The 27,005-nt window shown below is 40.0% G+C and overlaps 1 protein-coding gene across 1 annotated transcript in view; it reads left to right on the forward strand.

Moving 5' to 3' along the window:
* Positions 1–27,005, forward strand: part of CPNE8 (copine 8) — a 335,485-nt gene that overhangs the window by 83,442 nt on the left and 225,038 nt on the right. The window contains exon 2 of the mRNA XM_040343623.1: positions 14,289–14,329. Within this exon, the coding sequence (XP_040199557.1) occupies positions 14,289–14,329 (41 nt within the window). The remainder of the gene's footprint in view (positions 1–14,288; positions 14,330–27,005) is intronic.

Raw genomic sequence — 27,005 nt, forward strand, 5'->3', positions numbered from 1 at the left:
GCACGACCAAAACCGGTGAGATAAAGAGGGTTTCGGGTGTTGGCACAAAGGACAGGAGGCGCCGTTCACGTCCTGCGAGGAGTGTAGAAAAGGGATGTGTGCCCGGTGAAGGATCTTTAACTGAGTTTCCTTCCAGATTTCATTTGGTGTAATCTTCTGGACAGTATTGTATCCGTGTAATAGCTTGGATATCAGGTTTTCGTCAGGAAAATCTTTGCCCCAGTTTGCAGCAGATGTGGACGATAGAGAGGGTAGCGCTTTAAGGAGCAAGAATATATGCATTAAAGTTTATTCATATGAAATCATAGTCTCCACTCCAACCCAACACATTTCAGGTCAATCCTTTCTTTAGGGGTATAATGGAGGAGATCACAAATATCTCCCCCAATATACCCCTGAAGAAAGGATTCACCTGAAACATGCTGGGTTGGAGTGAAGACTATAATTTCATACTTTATATATTAACTGTAATGTATATAACCTGAGCCATGCAAGTTTTTTAGATTATGATCATGCTAATATATATATATATATATATATATATATATATATATATATATATATATATATATATATATATATATAAAAATAAACACATGTTTTTCTAGTCAATTTAATTTGTGGTCAAGTAGCATTTAACCACTTCCGGACCGCCGCATGTACATATACGTCGGCAGAATGGCACGGACAGGCACATGTACGTACCTGTACGTGCTCTGCTTGACGTGGGTCGGGGGTCCGATCGGGACCCCCCCTGGTACATGCGGCGGTTCCCATGGCTTCAGGAGCGATCCGGGACGAGGGCGCGGCTAGAAACGTTTCTAGCCGCCCCCTCGCGATCGCTCCCCGGAGCTGAAGAACGGGGAGAGGCGTATGTAAACACGGCTTCCCTGTGCTTCACTGTGGCGGCTGCATCGATCGAGTGATCCCTTTTATAGGGAGACTCGATCGATGATGACAGACCTACAGCCACACCCCCCTACAGTTGTAAACACACACTAGGTGAACCCTAACTCCTACAGCGCCCCCTGTGGTTAACTCCCAAACTGCAATTGTCATTTTCACAGTAAAACAATGCAATTTAAATGCATTTTTTGCTGTGAAAATTACAATGGTCCCAAAAATGTGTCAAAATTGTCCGAAGTGTCCGCCATAATGTCGCAGTCATGAAAAAAATCGCTGATCGCCGCCATTAGTAGTAAAAAAAAATAATAATAAAACTATCCCCTATTTTGTAAACGCTATAAATTTGGTGCAAACCAATCGATAAACGCTTATTGCGATTTTTTTACACTCTATTGTCGCTCTATTTTTGTTTATAGCGCAAAAAATAAAAACCGCAGAGGTGATCAAATACCACCAAAAGAAAGCTCTATTTGTGGGGAAAAAAGGACGCCAATTTTGTTTGGCAGCCACGTCGCACGACCGCGCAATTGTCTGTTAAAGCGACGCAGTGCCGAATTGTAAAAACCCCTTGGGTCATTTAGCAGCATATTGGTCCGGTCCTTAAGTGGTTAAAGTCCCATTCCTTTTCTCACCTTTTTTTAGACCTAGAATTGTGCTTAAAATACACAAAACGATAAGCCTATGGAAAACATTACACAAAAAATGCAGAAGATGGTAAGGTAGTCCACAGTAAATGGTTTGAATCATTAGCACATAGGATTAACACTTATGCCGCGTACACACGGTCATTTTTTGTCTTGGAAAAAAACGTTGTTTTTTATCATCAAACTTTATTTTTAAAAACGACGTTGCCCACACACCATCGTTTCCTGAAAATGCTCTTGCAAAACGCGGTTACGTTCAGCACGTACGACGGCACTCTGTTCCATTCAAGTTCGCGTCATAACTTTCTTCTGAGCATGCGCAGGTTTAAAAATGTTGTTTTAAACATCGTTTTAGCCCACACACGATCATTTTTTATGACACAAAAAAAGACATTTTGAAAAACGACATAAAAAATTGAAGCATGTTCGAATTTTTTTTTGGTCGTTTTTTAGAAGACAAAAAACGATCACACACAATAATTTTGAATGACGTTTTTAAAAACGTTGTTTTTTTTCATCACAAAAAACGACCGTGTGTACGCGGCATTAGGATTGTTTTAACAACCTTCGAACGTACAATAATTTTTAACCAATGTATGTTTAAAAGAGATATTACACAAAGCAGAAAACGGAAACAAGGTCAAAGCTTCATACCTGTGGAAGTTTGTAACTACCCTGCAAAATGTTCCATCAAAATATCCTGTGTGTATAAGCAGGTGCGTTTTTGAATGTTTTCCATAGATCCCTGCCCTGTTTTTTACTATGATGATCTGAGCCTTTTTAACACAAAATGCAGAGGTGATGTAGCATGATGCTTGTTTGCTGTCATACATATGTGGGGGTATAAGCTCCTAGTGACAGACCTTGTAAGAGCTACACACTGATAGTAGCAAGTTATCTTTGACTTACTTAAATTTAGGAAAACGTATTGGCTTTTTTTTCTAAGAATTATTTCAGTATTCAGATCCTTGCTTTGATTGTCACCCAAATGCCAGTTACTAAGTAAAGGTGTAAATTAAATTGTCAGGAATAGATGGACAGAGACAAGTGCAACAATGTGCAAACTTAGAGAACAGTCAAGATAAAAACAGTCTCCAGCCCTACAAACAAAAGAGATGTTCAGGGGCAGTAAATGTTTTAGAACTGCTGTGTCTAGACATTGTTTTGAGTATTTCATAATATATTTTATAAGGTCTGCTTATTTCCAGCAGCTTGGCAGGAATGACTTCTGAGAAATAGATTTCGCCTGTGTTAAAATAGCTGGAATGTGTGGCATTTAGAGGTGAAATAGACGTACTCAAGATATTATGAACACTTTTGTGGCCAAGTAAACAGATAAGTTGAAACAGCAGGAATCATAAACAGGATTGTGTTGGGGAAAAATAACAAATACTCTTGTGTGTCTGAACCTTCATTGTACTGTATTATAGTGTGAAATTATTTACTTTTGGTTCATATTTAACCAAAATTACAAAACTGAGTTGGTTGGTGCGAAGGTAAAAGACTGGCTTGAGTGTGGAAGTGATATCTATCTTACGACGATCTCACTAAAGAATGTTAATAATACAATTTATATTTCACATTATTTTCAGGAGATATATATATATATATAAATGCTTTGTGAATGTCTCAATACTTGTGCAAGCATAACAAATAATTCCCATAATGTTTGTAATGTGTGTAACAGTTTCATTGTTGCCTTTCATCGGGTGAATGTAACAACTCCTAACATTTGATCTATAGAAAATAGCTTAAAAAGATTTGACCTTGAGAGCTATTATCGCGTCAGCGTGACGTCAGCACGTCCTCCGGGAATCACCAGCTGATACTCTGAGGGTATTGCCTGTCTCCACTACACGCTTCCAACGGAAACTTTTTGGCTGCCGGACCACATGTGGAGCCATCCGCACAGCCTCATCACGGTATGGACTGCACAGTGGGGAAGATGTTTCCTCCTGTGTGTGCGGTGTGCAGCTCATCGTGAGCCTTGCTCCCTGTTGTGAGTATTGTGGGGTATTGAGATCCTGTACAGAAGGAGGACTGCAACCAAAGGATCTGGTGAGAATATCCACTTCCACCTACTGCTTTTTACTACGGATGCATCAGTCTGACCCTTTTGCTATATTCTCCCCCACACATGCAGCCCCAACTGTACTACATAGTGTGGTGGACTACTGCATTGTGCATATCTGCCCCAATCATAATTGTGCCTCTCTATGGATCATATCGTCATTGTGATTGGCGAGCACTCTTCTTCTAACATGTGACAGCTATACCCTCACGCATCCACCCAGCCAATACCCTTTTTTAGGAGTCACTTCTTTGAATAACAGCACATATAGCTCGCTGGAACTCCCCTTGATTATAGGACTGTATTAGTTACTTGATAGCCTTTATCTAAAAACTAGTTCTTGGGGTGTCCTTTTTGATCTGTGCTCCATCATTATAGTGCCTGAATCTGTTGTGTATGGTGACTGGGTTATGCATGTGTGATGCGCAACTGCGATTCCCCTGATTTTTAACTCACTTGACAATGTTGTCTTTTTTAATTGTGACACCACTCTGCCATTTCTTTTTCAAAGTTTTTTGCTGCATGTTTTTCTACTTAATAAACTTCATTGTATCTTTCAGAGTGTTCTGGTACTGGTCTTCTTTGAGAGAACTTTATTCTATCATTTTGTTGCTATATGTGTTTGACCATTAGAACTGCATCCTTTGTGGATCAAGCTGGAACCTTCAGACCCGGTTCACACTGGGGCTGCACAACTTTGGGGGCGACTCGGCAAGGCGACCTGAAGACAACTTCAGAGGCGACTTGCAAAATGACTTCTGTATAGAAGTCAATGCAAGTCGCCCGAATCGCATCCAAAGTCGTACAAGAAGCTTTTTCTAAGTCGGAGCGACTTGCGTCGCTCCTATTAGAACGGTTCTATTGAATAGAACGGGACGTGACTTGTCAGGCAAGTCGCCTGACAAGTCGCTCCAGTGTGAACCGGCTCACAGTGAATTGTTTATAGATACACTATTACTACTTTCTATATAAGGCTATTTGGTTGATCCAGGCTAAAACCATATTTCTAAAAGTATTTGACCAGTGGGGGGACCAAATATGAGGGAGACTTCTGCACTGTGCAAAGATTTTAGGCAGGTGTGAAAAAAGTCTGTAAAAAAAAAAAGCCTTATGTTTATGCATCTATAATTATGCTTTTAGGGGTGTCAGGTGTTTTTATTTTATTTTTCCCTGCCTCTGAACTCCTCTGAACTCCCCTGCATGTTAGCCTATGTGTCCGTTCACACGCAGGTTTTTAGCAGCATGTAGTGGCAGGGGCTTTTAGAGGCAGGAAAAAAAAAACACTGCCAGTGTGTCAATCAAAACAGCATCAATTCTTCTAGGTATACTTGCACACAGTTTTTGAAGGAACTTGGCAGGTAGATTGTTCCAAACATCTTGGAGAACCAACCACAGATCTTTTGTGGATGTAGGCTGCCTCAAATCCTTCCATCATTTCACATACTCCCAAAAAAACTACCACTTCCAGTACTCCTTGTACTTTGTTACGCTGAAGATGGTTCTTAATGACATTGGCTGTATGCTGGGGTTGTTGTCCTGCTGCAGAATAATTTTTGGGCAAATTGCATGCCTCCCTGATGGTATGGAATTATGGATAAATATCTGCCCGTATTTCTCAGCATTGAGGATATCATTGATCCTGACCAAATCTCGAGCCCCATTTGCAGAATTTCAGCCTGATACTTGGAAGAAACCTCCACCATGCTTCACGGTTGCCTGTAGACACTCATTACTGTACCACTCTCCAGCCCTTCGGTGGACAAACTGCCTCCTGCTACAGCCAAACATTTTAAATTTTGACTCCTCAGTCCAGAGCACCTGCTGCCATCTTTCTGCACCCCAATTCCTATGTTTCCGTGCATAGTTGAGACGCTTAGCCTCGTTTCCATGTTGAAAGTATGATTTGTTGGCTGCAATTCCTCTATGAAGACTTCTGGCCAGACTTCTCTAGACAGTAGACTGAGTAGCTGAGTCCCACTGGTTTTCGCCAGTTTCTTGCTTTCCAAATGTCAAAGGTCAGTAAGCATGATGTGTCTTTTACTGTACCTACGTCCTCAACTTTGCTTGTTTTCTTCAAAAGAACTTGAACAGCACATTTTGAAACTCCAGTATGCGTTGAAATCTTTGCCTGTGAAAGACTCTGCTGATACAGTATAACTACCTTGTGTCTTTTTGCTGTGCTCAGTCTTGCCATGGTGTATGACCTGTGACATGAAACGGTCTTCCACAACTTAACCTTAGTAGCAGAATTTGGCTGTTCCTCACCCAGTTTAAAGGCACCTACACAGCTGCTTCTGTTTCAGTTAATGAACAAGCTTCAACCCACATATGAAATTAATGATCATTAGTACCTGGTTGATATAATTGGTTTATCATACACCTGACTCCAATCCTACAAAATCCCTAACTTTGTACAAGTGTACAAAGTGTGCAAAGTAAGAATTGATGCTGGTTTGAAGCCCAAGGTTACTCACACCAAATATTGATTTGATTTGTATTTTTCTTCTGTTCGCTCACTTTGCATTTTGAAAATAAAACTATTAAAATGATATATTTTTGAAAACATTCTTACCAAGCAGCATTTTTTTTACACCTGCCCAAAACTTTTGCGCAGTACTATACCTCCAGGGAATCTTGTGCAAATGGCTGAACAAATTAGTGTTCCTCTGAACATACCTCCAGCTGCAGAGTGAAGTGAAAGGTTTAGCATCCCTCTTCCAAATTTCATATCCTTGGAGTCTGGTTTGGATTTTAGGACAGAACCTCACGCAAAAAAGCAAAAAAAATAAAAAAGTGTGAGGTTTTCCTCAAAATCCATTACAGCCCCTTATCTGAGCATGCAGCCTGGGTTTCCATGAAAAGGGGGGGGGGGAGTCACACATGCCCTTAACATAGGGGGCGGTACTTTACTGTTTTCTTTTTTTCTCAATCAAAAACTTTACTGTTTGTATGAAAGAGCAGACTGATGGCCTGTAGAGTCTTGCATTACAAAAGATATAGGGATAGGTTTGGGGGTGGGGGAGTGTTGTATTATTATTATTAAAAAGGTCGGTAAATGAAAAAAGATAATACCCGGCTTCCCTTTTTTTTTTTTATTTAGGTTATTTCTCTGAAAACAGTTGTGAAGTCACTACCACTCTAATGGCCAGAATAAATCCACCTAAATCTTCAGATGTGTGCAACATAGATATTAATGAGGATTTGGTGTTCTTGCATAGCTTCACACTACCAAATCATATTTGTAATTTCTGCAGCTTAAGTGCCAATATCTTTGTAAGGGGAAGACATTTGTAATTTGCTTTTTCCTTTCATGTTTTTTTTTAAGTCTTTGACAAAGATAAAGCATTGCAAGAAAAAGTGCTGCTTTACAGTGATTATTAGTCTCTGTAATTTTCTGTGACTTTTCTGTCTATGACTTCAGAAATGAAACCAATTTCTGATCTGAACCAGTGTTTATTCCTTGCATCTGTTCTTTGATTTTAAGAAACAATAGAACTAATTGTGGACATAAATAGATGTTCTGGATAAAACGGCAAGCTTTATGAAAGCACAAAAGAAAGTTCTATGAGTCTCCATGTGTCTTTCACACACTAGTAATTTAGTAGCTCCACATCATTAGCGATCAAGAAAAGCTGACAGCAGTAACTGAAATAAGCAACATCTTCACAATTCATATAACGTATCCCCTGATAGAGAGACAAGCCATGGTGGCTGGTGCAAAGGCCAAAAAAATCTTTTTTTTTTTTTTCAAAGTCATGTAAATCTGCCTATATGGTATATACAAAAGTTGTATGTATGTTGTGGTTTGATCAGTTTAGCCCAATACCTTTAAACTACCCACATCCTGAAGTTTATGTGTGCTTTTGAAGATTATGATCAGTATATATATTTCAGCAAATGATTATCTCTGGAAAAAACATGTCATAAAGGTTTTGTTTGTTTGTGTAGGGTATGCATGTTGAATGTTAATTGGGGATGTGAATCAAATATTACCACAAATGTACTGTATACATCGTTGGATTGCGGATCAAGCTTTTTGTATTTTGTTAATTTCATTAGGTGGCCACTCACAGCAACTATGATGTAAATGGTTAATTTAGTTGCCTGTGCTTAGGATCTAAAATAATATAGCAAAGTGACAGTGGCAATGAACACAACGTATTTTAACACAACAATCTTACTTTGTGTGGGGTGCACGTAATTGGAAGAGCAAACTGGTATTGCATGGGAAAGACATCTGAGGAACTGTGACATTTCCACTACTTATCAACTGTTTATTTTTGAACAGTGATTGGTTTATTTGATACACTGTGAAAGATGGACAAATCGGTTAAATATGATCTGCCTGCAGTTCACAAATGCAGTTTTGTGATCTATTTCATAGAGTAGATAATTAAAAAACCTGTAAAAAATGTTCATGAGTGTGCTACGCTAGCCTTACATTATTTTCCTATTTGTACTCATTCTGATTGTTTTTTCAGGGTTCTCCCATAGCATACAGTTCGCCTAGCAAATTGGTATCATAAATTTGCCACATGTTGGCTGAATTAAGGTGATATTAAAGGCATTTTTATTAAAATGACAAATGTGTCCTAATTACCTGCTCTGTGCACAGCACAACCCCCAACCCCCCTCTTCTCAGGTCCCCTGCTGGCACTCCTGATCCCTCCCTCCTGCTAAGTGCCCAAATAGCAAGCAGCTTGCTATGGGGCACCCAAGCAGGCTTGCCACCGAGCTGCTGCTCTGTGTGTCCATTCACACATGGAGTGTGGCTCGGCCCTGCCCCGCTCTCTTCTAATTGATTCACTGGCTGTGATTGACAGTAGCGGGAGCCAATGTTTTAGCCAATGAGGAGGAAGAGACCCGGGAGAGCCACTATGTGGCCTCTTGTGCACATTGCTAAATCGAGATGGGGCTCAGGTAGGCATTAGGAGGGACTAGGGAGGTTGCTGAAGATTTTTTATCTTCATGCATAGAATGCATGAAGGTTAAAAAAAAAACCTTAAACCTTTACATCCACGTTAAGGCTAAATCTTGGATAAGTGACTCACATTTCTTGTTTGCCTGAGTGCGCCTTCAGTGCAACCATTGACCTTTGTATTTCTCCCAACCACCTGAGTTTCCTATCCCTTAAATAGTCTTACCTCTTTCAATTTCTCTTTCTCTCCATTAATTTAAGTTATACAACAAAAAAAGTATAGTGTAGGCAAGTGTATATGCAAGTTTTCATGTGTGCCTAGTGAATCTAATTTGTTTTTTGAACTCTTATGTGTGTTTTAATGCTTTAATCAATACTACCATTTTGGATCCAGCTGTTTTTTTTTTTTGTGGCAGATACAATTGTATAACATAAATGCTGGAGCTCTGTGCTACAACCCACCAGCTTGCTACCACATATATAAATAATATGGATGGCAATAAGAGGTTAAGTTAATTCACATTTTGAGCTAGTATTTTACATGCTAGTGTTTAAGTTTAGACATGTTTACAAGCATATTTTTATATTTTGTATTATATTTTACATTTTTAAATTATATAAAGAGATTTGTAATTCAATAACAAGAAGTAGCTTTTAGGGACTATAATTTCCTGCTGAAACAACTGTTGGGATAAGAGCCACACAGGAAGTGCTTTGCTTTTGATGAGTATTGTGATTCAGACTTGCATTGTGAGAAGGAACAACAGCAAAGTGCAACCATTGTTTAAAAGCAGGGTATATGTGTGTGTTTGTGTGTTAACATATATATATATATATATATATATATATATAATATAGTGTGTGTGTGTGTATATATATTAATATATTCCCTTTAAAGATTCAAGAGAATCGAAAGTTTAAAGCATGTCTGATATCTTGCCAATATTCCATCTGTGCCCTGCCTGCTTTAGGCGGTCACAGAAGAAAGCAGAATGGAACTCTGTGGCTTTGTCAGTACGGTCCATTGAACTCTATAATGCTTCACTTCCAAAATGTACATATTCGTTTGACAACTCAAGCAAGTTAATATGATGTATGCTGTTGCTGACTTATACTCCTGCAACTACTAGTTACCTATCTGTGATACTGCCTTCTGTCTTCTATGCTTTGACTGATTTACCTAGAACAAGTATGCAGATGAGATCTGTCTTGCCAGATATGCGAACATGTGCCAGCATCCCGTTGTCAGCATTTTTAACTAAAGATCAGCATTTGGCATTTTTCTTCAGCCTTTAAATGCTCTGAGGGGGCAATAGGGGAGGTGAGCTGCTGACAGTGTATAAAATGTTAAAGAAAAATGTTTAAGAAATATGACATCCATTAGCACAAGTAGCGCTATATGGTATTCGGAATCCCATAGCTAAAAATGTTTTATAGTGTTAGCGGGTTTTGTGAGGAAAATTTTAGATTTTCTCTCCTGGGCAGAAGATCTGAACAGGCTGAGAAAGCATGACAGGATGGTATAGATGTATAAATAATAATAGTTTCCATGCTCTCCAACTACAACTATATTATTCCCATCCAGCTACATCTCCTTAATAATATCAATATTAAGGGCCCATGAATCACAGAGAAACGTGGTCCATGTTCCTTTGCTATTCTTGCAGGTTCCCGTGTGGTTCGATTTTGCAGTCCATTCATCTGAACAGGCTGAAATCAAACCAGAATGCAGAGAAAGTAGTCCATGGACTCCACACCAAATGACAAGGTACTGCAAGGTACTGCAGTCACCGTCTGCATGTTCTACTGAGACTGTATGTTATAGCTATCTCATCAAAACTAGATCAGTTATAGAGATCACAATTCAGCGATTGGTTGGAGGGGCAGAACAGTCATTCAGAGGGGAGGGTAGAGGGACTTGACTAATGTCTTGTACACACGATCGGAATTTCCGATGGAAAAAGTCAGACTGAATTTTTTCATCGGATATTCCGACCGTGTGTGTGCCCCATCTGAGTTTTTCCATCGGAAATTCCGAAGCACTTAGAAAGAGAATATGTTCTTTTTTTTCCCGCTGAAAAAATGTATATCGGAAATTTAATTCGTCTGTATGGACGGTCGGAATTTGGTGTTACAGTGTGTAACTTATAAAGTGTTATGAGTTAAGCTTCTATCTGTTATGCCTTGTACACGCGATTGGAATTTCCGGTGGAATAAACTCTGACGGATTTTTCAGATGGAAATCCATTCAAGCTGTCTTGCATAGACAGCTTGAATGGATTTCCGTCTGAAAAATCCGTCAGAGTTTATTCCACCGGAAATTCCGATCGCGTGTACAAGGCATAACAGATAGAAGCTTAACTCATAACACTTTATAAGTAGTTACAGCAACGAGTTTGTTGTTCTATTTGGGATAAAGGGTTTACACAAATGAATAACAGCTGACCATTTTAGGTACCCCTGTCAGTGTCAAATGGTTTGTCTCAATCTTCTAACTGCTACTTAGTGTGCACAGCTGTGTCTGTTAAAGTATGTTGAAAAATAACAGACCTATTGGTTGGATCACCAAGTGAAAATAGAATTATTTTTATCTTAATGTAGAGAATGCATTAAGGTAAAAAAAACTTCAGCCTTTACAACCACTATAATACTGCTTTAGTTTTCTTATTTGTTTATCAAGTACACAGTATCAGTAGAATCAAGAACATTATACTGCTGGACACTTGCAAAGAAAAAATCTGTTGGCCAGCCAGGTATAACCCCAACAACTCATTGATGCCTTAATCATTTATCATTAATCAGAGTCCTAGGAGGATGAATGTCTTTTCTTTTTGGAGAAAAGTATACCAACATTTTTTAGCTGTTTTTAATTTATATCAAGACAATTTTCTCTTCAACCAAGATTCTTATTTATGCTGCTGAGCAGGGACTTCTTATCCAGCTATGCAGATTGGCTTATCTTTGGCACCACCTTGGAGGCCTTACCCTGACTCTGCTGGATTGAGAATTGTGGAGCTAGCTTGTACCCTTGGGAGCTGGGCTCTGCTTGGGTTACTCAAGAGACACCTAGTGTACTGGTGGGAGAATGTTAACAAGTCCAGGGCCAGTCATATTTAGGACCTACTATGATTTCAAAGAAAGATTCTTAATTTCTGTTGACTCCCTGAATATCCTCCAGGGGGCCCATATCTGATGGCATTGTTCATATGTATCCAACAAACCTGTTTTTGTATGAATATTGAATTATTTTTGAAAAGTTTTTTTTGTTTCTCTAAAATACTGAGCAAAATCCCATTGTGGACCCAGCGATTTTTTTTTTTACCTAAAAATAACTTACTGTTCCTGTTGAGGATATTCTGACATTTAAATATCAAGTAGACAAGCATCTGGATACCCTTTCCAAGTCCATGTTTTCCTTGACGTCCTTACCAATCATTGAATTTTCAATTTTTAAGGAAAAAATCATGGGCCCCCCAAGTCCTCCAATTCTACGAGTCGTCCTCACAATAGGGGGACAACCCAACTTTTGGGGAGAGAGGCATCTATTAACATTTGCACGCACTTGGACTGAGAGAATTTGTAATTCCCTTGGCAAAAGCTGTGGCGTCAGAGGCTTGTAGCTTGTATTTCGAGTTTCACTTACTCTGCCTCTTCTCCCCTTCACGTTGTCAAATCTACCAGTCTGTCTGAAATGACTAACAGACTAACAGATATCTATGCTGCTTTGGCAGAACTCCTGGGTCAAGGAGTAATTGTAGTTGTTCTTTAAGTGGAAAGGTTTCAGGGTTTTTACCCCAAGCTGTACACCATTCCCAAAGCCAGAAGGGGCATCCAATCCATCCTGGACTTCAAAACATTCAAGTGCAAAAAATGTCACACGAAATCCAACAGGTAAGTCATTATCTCCGTCAATCCGGGAGACTATCTGGCCTATGTGGACATCAAAGGTACATACTTGCCTGTCCCTATCTTTCCTGCTTATCAGCTTTCCCCATGTTTTTATTTGGTCACACAGCACTACCAGTTTGTTGTCATTCCTTTGCTTTACCACTTGATTCTCTTTACCGAGTGAAGGCCTTTGTACAAGGTGTTGCTCACATACTGTAATTCTACTTCTACAGTGTCCAGTGAAATCTCAGCTTGGTTCTTTTGGCCCTTTTAAAGACCACCTTCTATACCGATCAGTTATATTCCATTGTTTTTAATAACTCACAAGGTAATTTCTTCATTGACATGAGGCAAGGCTAACTTGGCAGCTTTGTTTTATATAAAAAAAAAAGCATTTGTTATCCTTTATGAGCCTTCTTTGCATCTAAGGTGGTCTCTGCCTTCTTCCGTAACCAGGACAATCTTCCAACTTTCTGTCCTGCTCTGGTTCATCCTAAGGAGAAACCCCTCCATTGCTTGGATGTGTTTACAATTTGTGTCCACCGCTCATCTACATCTTCCTTCAGACAGACTGACTGGATTTCCGTAATTCGCAAAGGTCCCAGTAAGGGAGAGCCTGCTTCACATTCCACCATTTCACGGTAGTTCAAAGCAGGTAATTTTTCAGGTAATATATAGGCAGGACAACCAGGCACTTAACCTTTTTAAAAAAGAGAGATGGACAGTGATAGCCTACATCATTTTCCTTTGCAGTAAAACATCATGAATGAGGACTTCCTGCTGTACTTAGTACTACTCATTTTATTTTTAATTTTCTGTTGAAACTGGTGGATGTGGTGTGCATCACAGGGTGGAATGCTACTAGCTTTAATGAGACTTGGGAAGAGTAAAATCTCATGCAATGGGTGAATGGGGAAAAAATAATAATTTTCATTTGTAAAAGTAAAAAAAAAAGGTACCATATTTTTTTCTCCAAAAGACGCACCTGACCATAAGATGCACCATAATACGCACCTAGATTTTAGAGGAGGAACACAAGAAAGAAAATATTCTGAACCAAATGGTGTACTAAAATATTTTCCAGTGCCCATGAAATGCAGCCTGACCAGTGTCATAAATGCAGAGTGAAATGCAGAGTGACCATTGCCATAAATGCAGAGTGACCATTGCCATAAATGCAGACTGACCTCATGTTATTTCATCTGCCTGACAGAAGACAGAGCAGCGGAAAGCAGAGGAAAACAAGAAAAAAAATATTCTGAACCAAATGGTGTACTAAAATATTTTCCAGTGCCCATGAAATGCAGAGTCACCATTGCCATGAATGCAGAGTGACACGCAGAGTGATCATTGCCATAAATGCAGAGTGACATGCAGAGTGACCATTGCCATAAATGCAGACTGACCTCATGTTATCTCATCTGCCTGACAGAAGACAGAGCAGCCCGAGAGGCCGAATGCTCTGTCTTAGGCACAGTGTCATGCCCAGTCAGAAGATCGCCTGGAGCCTGGGGGGGGGGGGGTATGGATGTCTGTCCCCGCACTCTCCTGTCTCTCTTCTGGCGGTGATGGTGGGGAACATTGCTGTTGGCAACAAGGGTGGAGCCAGCTGCGATGAGGGGAGGAACCAGCGGCGGTGGGGGCGGAGCCTGTCGTATATTTGCAGAAACATTTTCCCCCATATTTCTGGAGGGAAAAAGTGCATCTTATGGTGTGGAAAATACGGTAAAAAAATTACTGCATACATTTTATGTTTTAAATAAATGACCTTATATGTATGTAATTCTTGCAATACTGTACAGTTCTCTAATAAAACTCAGATTAATAGAATTAAATCTTTTTTTTTTTTTTTTTCATACAGGAACCTTTTGGACAGAGACACATTTTCCAAATCTGATCCATGTAAGTAAGCTTGTTTTATCAAATAAAACCATATATTCGTAGGTACTTAATGCATTAAATTTTTTTACTTTTACATTATTATTGCTAATAGCAGGAGAATCAGGATGCAGTACATTTAATAGGATGGTAGAAATACACAATATTTGCTCTTTACATTTTTGTAGCCCATGAACACAAATATATTTAAACAGTTGGTGCTAGCCTCATGGTTATTTGCCAAATGTTCATTGTAATTTTCATGGTACAATTATGCTATTTGGTACAAAACATTTTTAGGTGTTTATTACAAGACTGATGTATGTGATTTTTTTTTTTTAAGTTTTACTTTAGAGGTCAATCTGACATACAAGTTAACTTAAAGATTACAGTTTACTTTGTGGTTCTAAACTACATGCTTGGCTGTTGCCTTTAAGCTGTATTTGGTGTTATGGAACAGTGTGATTTTTTACATATGCTATCAGCAACACCATATTGAGACATTACATATTAATAATTAATGTAAATAATTTGTTTAACTGGTATATTTAGCTTGGCTTAAATACAGCTGTAGCATACAATCTCATTCATTTTAACATGAAATGGCTTTTAGGTAGTTTTGGCGGCAACACCTGATTTTTTTAGGGCTGAAGTGAAAAATCTAAATATATAATTCAGGTAGGTGTTTTGAAAAAATTGCCTAGCACGAGGACAACACCTAATCATTTGAATAGTCAGTAAATAGAAAGAGCTCTTCGATGTGGAACTTTTGTAAATGTATCTGCTGCCCACAGGGAAGGGTGCAGGATGGGGCATACTACTGGAGCTGGTTGGTATCACCATGTGTCTTTTCAGATGGCGACAGAGCAGTCATTTGTACCATCTCCTCTTTGCTGGTCTTCATCTTCTGACTCCTTTAAAACCATCCCCAAACTCCACAGAGCATTTACATTATTCCAGGTTAGACACTACAATCCTGTGCTGAAGCTCATATGCCTAGGGTATAGGAGTCATACTGGGCCAGAGCTGCTGGCTGCTCTGCAGTCCCAGACCAAGGGGTGGCTGACCCCACACCATTTTTAGCCAAGCAAGGTTGTTTGTGGCAATGGTTTTAATTTACTTGCTCACCTTCACCTGGAAAAAAAACACAGGCACATGTCTTCAACCTGTTGTTGCTGTGGTTCACCATGAAGTACTGATGCTTCCAGGAGATCCTACATAAGGCTTGAAGGGTTTGTTGCCTTTAGGCGGTCAAACCATTCCAGAATTGCAGTAGCAACATCAGCTGCCAGCCAAATGCCTCATTAATGACACCCCCACATACTGTATAAGGCAAGGATAAGTGATACAACTCCAGTGGAACACACACTGTGAGGCCTGGTGGACTAGGTACTGGAAGCAGGAGCAAGAAGAAGATGACTGTCTCCAGGCCAGCAGGATCCTGAGGAAGAGGAGATATACAGGGTGGGCCATTTATATGTATACACCTTAATAAAATGGGAATGGTTGGTGATATTAACTTCCTGTTTGTGGCACATTAGTATATGTGAGGGGGGGACCTTTTCAAGATGGGTGGTGACCATGGCGGACATTTTGAAGTCGGCCATTTTGAATCCAACTTTTGTTTTTTTCATAAGGAAGAGGGTCATGTGACACAAACTTATAGCAGAGCGTTAAAATCGCGGTAAAATCATTTTACCGCGATTTTAAAGCTCCGCTATAGGCGTATTCAGTGTGAAAGGGGTCTAATTAAGAAACATCAGTGGCTGTCCTAGCTTCATTCAGCAAGAGCCCATAGCGTAGCATTCACCACATGTCACTGGAGAGCACATTGAACACATTTTTATAAGTGGTCAGAAACTTGTAAATAACTCATGAAAGAATAAAGTTACGTTAAAACCAAGCACGCCATTGTTTTTCTTGTGAAATTCCCAATAAGTTTGATGTGTCACATGACCCTCTTCCTATTGAAAAAACAAAAGTTGGATTCAAAATGGCCAACTTCAAAATGGCTGCCATGGTCACCACCCATCTTGAAAAGTTTCCCCCCTCACATATACTAATGTGCCACAAACAGGAAGTTAATATCACCAACCATTCCCATTATATTAAGATGTATCCATATAAATGGCCCACCCTGTACAATGAGGAGTAGGGTTGGGGTGCTAATAGTGAGGGGGGAGAAATAGGGGCAGACTTATGGGGGATAGTTCACCTCTCCCAAACCCTGGCAGTTATGCATGCTTGGGGTGAGATTGAGGGCTTTGGGCTCTCTGTTACAGGAAATCTGTGACAGATGAGGTGTTTAATGTTCAAATGCCTGTACAAGTAGCTCAGGGTTTGGGTCATCAAAATGGAGCACCACTATTGGGTGACCACCCTATTAGATACTCGATACAAGGGTACATTGATTCATCTGATGCCACCATCAAAAAGTGAGCCCAAATGTCAGCACTTTGAGAACCCCGGGCCAAATCCTCAAAAGGGATACGCAGGCGGATCTGCTGTTCCGCCTGCGTATCCCTGTGCCTATCTTTGGAACTGATCCTCAGAAGCAGTTTTCCAAAGATAGGCAGAAGATCCGACATCTGTAAGAGATTTACACTGTCGGATCTTAGGATGCAGTACCGCATCCGCCGCTGGGGGCATTTCGCGTCGAAATGCCGCTTTGCATATGCAAATGAGGACTTACTGAGATCCACAAAGCTTTTCAGCTTTGTTTTTTCTCCGTAAGTTTACGTTTGCATGCGTAAAATTAGGGATGCTTTTACAAGGTGTAAACTGTTTACACCTTGCAAAAACAGACCTTTTTTTCGATCGCGGAGATTTTTTTTTAAATTAGATTTTTTTTTTCGCCGTATCTTTTTATCCCGTCGCAACTTTATTGTCCCGTCGCAATCCACAAAGCCCGGCGTAACGTAATTTCGCGCGATGCACGTCGGGAAAATGACGTCACGAGCATGCGCAGTACGGCCGGCGCGGGAGCGCGCCTCATTTAAATTGTCATCGCCCCCTGGATAACAGGACCGCCTTGCGCCGGGAGAATTTAGGTTACACTGCGTGAAATTTCTAGGTAAGTGCTTTGTGGATCGGGCACTTAGGTAGAAATTTCCCGCCAGTGTAACTTAAATGGGAAAAATTAAGTTAGGCTACGATTTTGAGGATTTGGCCCCCCTTTGCTACATTTCCTGATGGTGGCAGGATCCAATCTGATGACCAATATGCCTCCAGTCCTTTAATCTCTATAAGAAGGTGCAGTGGTGGCTGCTTCAGCTCCATGTTTTGGAGATTTTTTGTATAACCATAGTGGCCAGGCCTCGCTGCAGTGCAAATATTTGTCAAAACAATTGTAGACATTAGCATATTTCTTTCAAAGCAGTCCAAAGCCCAATGGGAAATAAATAAAAAAAATTCTTATGGTCTTATATGTTTGTGCCTTCTTTTTTGTAGAACATTCTGTGTTCTCCAAGAATATTTATGCTGTGATGTTTCTTACCTAACATCAGACTTTACTGACAATTCATAGAACATTGGAGATTTTTAAATAAAATGAAAAACACTTCTCGAGAAAATAAATGTTACTATTTTTAGATGTTTCTTTGATTTCAATAAATGATGACTAAACTGCAGTTTTTTTTGTTTTTTTCTGCTAACAACCACAGCCTCAGAGCAGATTATAGAAAGCAAGTATAGCCAAAGAAAGAAAGTTATGATAAGAAACAATATATGATGATTTTTTTTATTTGCATCAATAGTTTATACAGTCCTGATCAAAAGTTTAAGACCACTTGAAAAATGGCAAAAAATCATATTTTACATTGTTGGATCTTAACAAGGTTCCAAGTAGAGCTTCAACATGCAACAAGAAGAATTGAGAGTGAGACAAAACATTTTTTGAGCATTCAATTTAATGAAAACAACGAATAAACTGAAACAGGCTGTTTTTCAGCTGATCAAAAGTTTAGGACTACACCTCCTAAAAAAACCTAAACCCCCCCAAAACAGAAATCCAACTTCCAAACATGAACTCAGTAATGAGTAGCTCCGCCGTTATTGTGATCACTTCAAAAATGTGTTTCGGCATGCTTGATGCAAGCGTTTCCATGAGGTGAGTGGGAACATTTCTCCAAGTGGTGAAGACAGCCGCACGAAGGCCATCTACTGTCTGGAACTGTTGTCCATTTTTGTAAACTTCCCTTGCCATCCATCCCCAAAAGTTCTCAATTGGATTTAGATCAGGGGAACATGCAGGATGGGCCAAAAGAGTGATGTTATTCTCCTGGAAGAAGCCCCTTGTCCTGCGGGCATTGTGTACTGTAGCATTGTCCTGTTGAAAAACCCAGTCGTTACCACACAGACGAGGGCCCTCAGTCATGAGGAATGCTCTCTGCAACATCTGGACATAGCCAGCGGCCATTTGACACCCCTGCACTTCCTGAAGCTCCATTGTTCCACTGAAGGAAAAAGCACCCCAGACCATTATGGCGCCCCCTCCACCGTGGCGCATAGAAAACATCTCAGGTGGGATCTGCTTGTCATGCCAGTAACGTTGAAAACCATCAGGACCATCAAGGTTACATTTTTTCTCATCAGAGAATAAAACTTTCTTCCACCTTTGAATGTCCCATGTTTGGGGCTCTCTTGCAAAGTCCAAACGAGCAGTTCTGTGGCGTTCAAGGAGACAAGGTTTTTGAAGAAGTTTTTTGTTTTTGAGGCCCTTCAGTTTTAGATGCCATCTGATGGTTATGGGGCTGCAGTCAGCACCAGTAAGGGCCTTAATTTAGGTCGAGGATCGTCCAGTGTCTTGACGGACAGCCAATTGGATCCTCCGGCTTGGCGCTGGTGAATTTTTTTGGGGTCTTCCACTTGACTTTTTTGTTCCATAACCCTCAGGATCATTTAAGAAATTCCAAATGACTGTCTTACTGCGTCCTACCTCAGCAGCGATGGCACGCTGTGAGAGACCCTGCTTATGCAGTTCAGCAACCCAACCACATTCAAAAAGGGACAGTATTTTTGCCTTTGCCATCACAACGTGTGATTACCTGACAGACAATGACAATGAATCCACATCTTTGCACAGATTTGGCCTTTTAAAGGCATGTGGTCCTAAACGTTTGATCAGCTGAAAAACCGCCTGTTTCAGTTTATTCGTTATTTTCAATTAATTGAATGCTCAAAAAATGTTTTGTCTCACTCTCATTTCTTCATGTTGAAGCTCTACTTGGAACCTTGTTAAGATCCAACAATTTAAAATATGAGTTTTTGCCATTTTTCAAGTGGTCTTAAACTTTTGATCAGGACTGTATTAATCAATACATATTAAGCATTGGCACTAGACGTTTTGATGAAGTTTTGTGGAGAAAAAATTAGATGTACAAAGCTGTTAAGCAAGCGGTTTAGTGAACCATTGGCTATTGCGTCGTGACTTTTTTTTAATATCATCAACACAGTAGAATGTGCAAATCTCCCAAAATGAGAAAAGTAAGGTTTTGAGTCTGTCCATAGCTGTTGAAGCACTATTCACAACCAATATTCCAATGCTTTTGGGTCTTACTTAACACTCTTACTGTTTTTACATATAGTTTGCTAGCAGGTAACATTACTCTTTTTTGGATGAGTCAGAAAATTGCTGTACTTTACATACTTTTGGAGCTACTTTTTTCTGTTGTCCCAGCTGACTGACTCTTGTGTCTATTTTACAATACCTTCCATGTAAAAAAAAAAAAATTCCAGCCAGTGTGAGAATAAATAGAGTGTCAGCAAGAAGGAGGGGCCGGGGGTAGAGTTGTAGGCTGAAAAGTGAAAAGTAACTTAAAGTGGTTGTAAAGGCAGAAGGTGAACTGCATTCATACTTACCTGAACCCCATCTCAATCCAGCGATGTTGCAGGAGAGACCCGGCTGTCCGGGACTCTCCCTGCTCATTGGCTGAGACAGCAGTGAAGTGCCATTGGCTCCCATTGCTGTCAATCAAAGTCAGTGAGCCAATGAGGGGCACTCAGCAGGATAGAGGAGCCAGGAGCGCCAGCGAAAAAAGGAGGATATGGGCTGCTCTGTGCAAAACCACTGCGTAATTCTAACATGTTTGTTATTTTGAAAAACATTTTTTTACTAGTATCACTTTAAGGCTGGTATCAGGGAATGTGATGACTTTACATGAATAAATGAATGCATGGGTTTAGAGGAAGACAAACCTAAATAATGGTGAAATGTATCATTGTTATGTTTCTCATTCAATTGCTTGAGAAAGTGATGATACCTATAGAAAATACATTTTCAAGATAGTCAATGTTTCTCACTTTACATGTTTATTAGTTGGGCCTTATATAACTATAGAAAAACAATGCCCTGTACCTTGCAATTTAACTTTTTTGTAAATATTTTAGTGATTATGGTGGTAGTCTGGATTTTTTTGAATAACTGACTTGTTAGTAATAGTTGCTAGTGCAGCTATTTCACTTTTGAAATTTAGATACTACTTGTAATTTTTCTGTGCATTGTTTTCAACCATAATGCAGAGGTTTTAATAATCTCACTGCACATTTCCTTGCATATAGACTGCCTTCACGAATGAGGTTTCTGGACTGAAAATAAGAGAATCAATAATATTATGAGAGAAATCTTTACATCTTGATAGCCATAAATGACATATTGGAGACTTCCATTTAAACGTATAATCGTTCTGTAAAAAAACCCTGACTTAATAAAACCGGAGAGCTCAAAATCGGGTGCAGCTCTCCATAAAAACCAATCAGCTTCTATTTTTTTTTTTTGTCAAAGCTTAAAGCGGATCTCCACCCTAATTATAACATTTATTTAAAAACACTGCCGCTGTATGACATTATAAAAACGGATGTTTTTTTTAAAGCGGGGGTTCACCCTATCGACAGGAAAAAAAAAATTTTTTTTTTCTTTTACCTTTAAATCAGGCACTGTAGCGCGAGCTACAGTATGCCTGTCCCGAATTTTTTCCCCCCATACTCACCTTGTAGTCGTCCATCGAAGATACCGGGGAATGGGCGTGCCTCTGGAGACGGAGGATGATTGACGGCCGGCTCTGGCGCGTCACGCTTCTCCGGAAATAGCCGAAATAGGCTTGGTCTTCACGACGCGTGCGCATAGCCTGTGCGCACGCGCCGTGAAGAGCCGAGACCTACTCCGGCTGTCTTCGGGGAGAGTGACGTGCCAGGGCCGGCCGTCAATCATCCTCCCTCTCCATAGGCACGCCCATTCCCCGCGGGAGCCGAAATCTACGATGGACGACTACGAGGTGAGTACGGGGTTAAAAAAATCGGGACAGGCATACTGTAGCTCGCGCTACAATGCCTGTCTCGATGGTAACATCATGTGGGTCAGGGTGAACTACCGCTTTAAGTAAATCTGTACAGTACCTGTACAGTAGTGAGCCTTCCGGTCTGTCTCACTGCGGGAATTATCCGGGCATTGCGTCACTTCCTTGTCAATGCAGTGCACTCCCTGTGTTCACTGCGCAGCCGTGTGATCAAATATCGCACGATTTCCTAAGCAGGAAGTGACGCGCGGCATAAACAAAGCAAGGAGGGCGGGCAACACAGACGCTCAAGCCGCTGCTACCCGTTGCTCGTGCGCATGCGCGAGATCGAGCGGTGGATGCTGGGACATCAGCATCCACCGGAAGAAGGAAGTGCTGGGTTGTGGGATTATGCCCACAGTTAAAATGGAAACCGAAACGGAAGCTAGAATATAAGTTACTATTTAATACATAATGGCAGCGGAGCGGCCGCGGGAGACAGAAAACGTGAGTTTTTCAAATTAGTGGCATTAACAGTTTAGCTAGCCCTTAAGAAAGAAATGTGTTTTGCGTGGGAGATCCGCTTTAATTGAACAACCATGAGTTAGAAGCTGATTGGCTACCATGCACAGCTGCGCCTGATTTTGCACTCTCCAGTTTTAGTAAATCAACCAATATATTAAAGATCTGGTGTATAGGTGATAAGCATGTAAAAATGATAAAAAGATTGTTTGTCTATTAGATTTTGTTTAAGTTGTTAATTTGTAATTATAATAAATTAGATGAATTGTTAAAGTTTTCTATTTTTTGCATCTACCATTTATACTTGTCATTATAATAAGTATTACTTTTGTATATTCAAGCAATTATTTTTTTCCTACAGCTTCTAGAACCTTCTTGAACATGAGTGAGACTTCATTTTAGGTCCACTCTGTTTACAATGATATTTAATTTCTTGGTTTACTTGAATAAATAAAAGAAAAAATTGACATTATTTTGTCATTCTTTATACTTGACATTCTACTGGGAATCATGTCTGCAAACATATTGTATCTGTTGCTGTTCTTCTGATCGCTGTTTTTCAGTGACTAACATGAAATTGTAGTTAATAACTTATTAATTAGGAAGCCTTTTATTGTATTTATCCTATTAAAAATAACATCTCTGAAAAGAGCAGTAAATTAACATCAAATATTGTTCTTCCTCTAAGTCATATCATTCAAGTCATCTGTCATGCCATAGTGTTAAACAATACATTTTTGCAACAGTCTTTGTTAATTAAGCGGACAGTGGATTAATTAACCACTTTACAACCAGAGGCCGTCTTTTAACGGCCTCGGCTTTGTGCGGCTTTGTGCAGTGATATCTGAATGATGCCTGCAGCTACAGGCATCATTCAGATATCACCGTCTTCAGCCGCCGATTCTGAGCACTATATGAATGATCAAAGCGCAGTTCCGCCGCTTGATCGTTCTTATAGGTGACAGGGGGGGACATCCCCACCCTCCTGACCGCCATCCGGTGATTCCCTGGGCTCTCCCATGCCATCGGGGGCCCGGAGAGCGAATCGGCCGGCACTGTCTCGGAAGCATAGAGATGACTGGTGACCAGATGGTCACCAGTCATCTCTATGGCTGTCGGAAGGCCCCGCAAGTAAACAAAGCCACAATTGCGGCTGTCGGCATGTGATCGGTGAATTATTTTTCACCGATTTCATGCTTATAAGCCTGGAGGAGAGATGTGGGGTCTTATTGACCCCACCTCTCTCCATAAAGAGGACCTGTCACAGTGATTCCTATTACAAGGGATGTTTACATTCCTTGTTATAGGAATAAAAGTGATCAACAAAAAAAATGCAAAAAAAAAGTGTAAAAAAATATATATATATATATATATTTAAAACGCCCCTGTCCCCGGTAGCTCTCGCGCAGAAGCGAACGCGCATGCAAGTCCCGCCCACATATGTAAACGCCGTTTAAACCCCTCATGTGAATTATCATCGTGTGCGTTAGAGCGTGTGCAACAGTTCTAGCACTAGACCGCCTCTGTAACTCAAAAATAGTAACCTAAAAAAAATTAAAGCGTCGCCTATGGAGATTTTTAAGTACCGAAGTTTGGCGCCATTCCATGAGTGTGCGCAATTTTAAAGTGTGACATGTTGGGTATCTATTTACTCGGCGTAACATCATCTTTCACATTATACAAATAACTTTACCGTTTTGTTATTTTTTACTTCAGGAAACTGTTTTTTTCCCTAAAAAAAGGCGTTTGAAAAATTATTGCGCAAATACAGTGCGAGAAAAAAAGTTGCAATGACCGCCATTTTATTTCCTAGGGTGTCTGCTAAAAAAATATATATAATGTCTGGGGGTTCTGATTAATTTTCTAGCAAAAAAATTGTGATTTTTACATGAAGGAGAGTGCCAAAGGAAGTGCCAAAATAGGCCCGGTTGTCAAGTGGTTAACTAAGACTTTTCAATGTCACTATGCTATTCATTCATGACAAATCTTTAAAGTCTACAGTTTCAAGCATTCTTCTGTTAATCACTTTTAAACTGTTTGATCTTCATATGTAGTGCCTCTGTTTTTGGAATGTGATTGTTCAGAGTTAATTACTGCATAAATGACATCAAAGTTCACCGTTAAAGGGAATCATCTGCTTTCACATTCTTGGTCCACTGAAACATGGCTGATGGCATTGCCAACGAGCCAATGAATTTGAGCAACGTTGTTATGATTCGCAATGTTCCCCTCATTCATTAGCTTGTTAGCAATGGTATTTTGCGCCGGTTTTTCTCAAAATAAACTGTCGATCAGTTGGCGACCATTTTTGATAATATCAAGGCCACAGTTTTCTGGGGACATCACAAAGCTATCATCAATGTCAAAAATAGGAGGTATGTATTCCTTATTTAAACCTATGTATTTGTGGTGCAGTGTTTGTATTCAGCTGTAAAATAACAGTTTGTGTACTATTTAATTACCTACAGTGGATAAAAGACTGTGTAAAGATCAGTAATATTCAGACGTTCATAGTAGCCAAGTAGTCAAAAATTGGCTTATTTTGATAAATCCAGTCTACATTGCTATAAGAATGTGTCATAGATTATTACAAAGAGATGCACTTTACACAGTATTTTTATAGTTTACCCATTTTCTTTTTAATTTTTGAGGGGCCCAGGATTTGGAAACATTTGGACTATATTGCTATTCTCTTATTGCTTCTTAAGTTTAAGTCGGTAGGATTTTACCGCAGCTAAGCGTGTTTTTTTTGGGCAAAATTGCAATGTTAATTGGTGACCCTGACTGGAGATGACATAAACATATCTCAACACCTTCCCTTGCATAATCATTATCTAATATGTCTGCAGCCTTGGCAGTCTCTGAGCCTTTGGTTGCAGAAGCTCTTTCTAATGAAGAATCTCAAAAATCCTTACTGAATGAGGTTGTCCCTAAGGGAGGCAGGCATCCGCTATAACTCTCAGGCTTAGAGAGACTATTTTGGCTCTTCTTGACATGGGACATGCCAACATAAAAATGGAGGTGCAGCCTATAATTTCTACTAGTGCTGTCTCTGTTACTAGTATAGGGTCCTCGAGAGGTTCTAAGACCACCAAAATGTTTCCATTGCATACACTATTTCCAGAAGTTTATACTTCCAAAATGTTTTGCAGTCCAATACCCATTTTGAGGTGGCCTTTATAAAGAAGGGGGCTGCCTCAACAAATCTGGACATCCTGACTGGAGGCTCTTCCAATCAGCATCCAGTTGGCCGATACCAAGAAAGTGGCATACATCAATCAACATGGAGGTACCAGAAGTCTTGCCCCAGCAAAAGAGGTAGACAAGAGGCTTCCCTGGCCATAGTTTCTGTTTCAGCCTTTTACATCCCTGGTGTGGACCATTGGGAAGCAAACTACCTCAGCCAGAAGCACCTGGACCATGGGAGTGGTCTCTACACTTCAGAACCAATGCCACAATGGAGGATACCAGATGTGGATCCAGATTCAACAAACTGGACAGGCTTGTTTTCAGGTACAGAAGCACTGGATGCTCTGGTTGCTATGTAAGATTAGTACAACCTGTTTTTCAACCCCTTTTCTCATCTTCTCCAGAGGGTCACGATGGAGGGAATTCTGGTGATAATTATAGCTTCACACTGTCCCAGACAGATGTGGTACTCTGACCTGAACCGGCTCCTGGAGGATACTCTTCCAGATCAAACTGATCATCTGTCCCAGGAACTCATTTGCTGTCTTGCTTTGCAGCATGGCATGACTGTAGATGGGTCTTTCTGACTCTGTGATCTCTATAATGTTAAAATCCAGGGCATCATTTTCCCAGACAATCTACCATATGGAAGATGGCATACTTTACTTGGTGTGAAGAAAACCAAATGAGTATCTTAGAAAATGCTGGGAATAGTGGAATGAAGCTTGCCGCTTTTACAATCAGGTGTGCATCAACATTTGGTCTTCAGTACTATTAGGGGTCAGATCTCATCACATATGATTGTGTTCCAAAGACCATTAGCCACTCATTCTTTAATTAAGACCTTTGTACAGGGTGTCTCTTGTGTGGCTCCCCCTGTGCACCCACATATGCCCCATGGAATTATAATTCTAAATCTCTCTGCATTTCAAAAAACACATTTTAAGCCTTTAGGAATGTTTTTCTTTCCATGCTCACTCAAAGAGTTGTATCCCTTGTTGTAATCACCTCTGCGAGACATGACTAAACTGATAAATGTGTCTTGTAAAAAAACTTTTACTGGTCTTACACAAGCACAAGGTGATCTTAAAGTGATTGGAAAGAATTTTTTTTTCTAATAATAATTATGTTATGCTTACCTACTCTGTGCAATGGTATTACACAGAGCGGCCTCAATTATCCACTCCTGGGGTTCCCACCATCTTTCTCCAATCTTCTTCCATTTTGGTTTTAGACCCACCCTACGGACTATAGCTTCCTTCCTTCCCAAAGTGGTTTTAAACTTACCTTAACCAGGATATTGTGCTCACATCCCTCTGTCCCACTTTAGTACATTGGAAGAAGATTTACTTTGTCTGGATGTGGTTTAAACTGTGACTGTCTACCTCATAACCACTGCCTCTGTTGGAAAGACTACCTCTCTTGTTGTCATTCCTGATAGTCCCCATAAAGGGGAGCCAGTAACTCAATACCATTTGTCAGTGGCTGAAACAGGCTTTCAATCTAAAAAGTCTTAAAGCAATACTAAAACCAAAAGCTAATATTTATTATAATGCAGCTTATCAATTCTGAGATGTGATTCGTTTTCATTGTAGGCTTTCATTAGTTTATTTTCACCTGGTAATCAGGCCAACAAGTCTGTTGTTTTTCACAAAGATGCTCTTAAACATGTATCCATTAAAAGGATTGAGATAAACCATTTACCACTAACAGGGGTG

Source organism: Rana temporaria, chromosome 3, assembly GCF_905171775.1.
Source record: "Rana temporaria chromosome 3, aRanTem1.1, whole genome shotgun sequence".
Classification (NCBI taxonomy): Eukaryota; Metazoa; Chordata; class Amphibia; order Anura; family Ranidae; genus Rana; species Rana temporaria.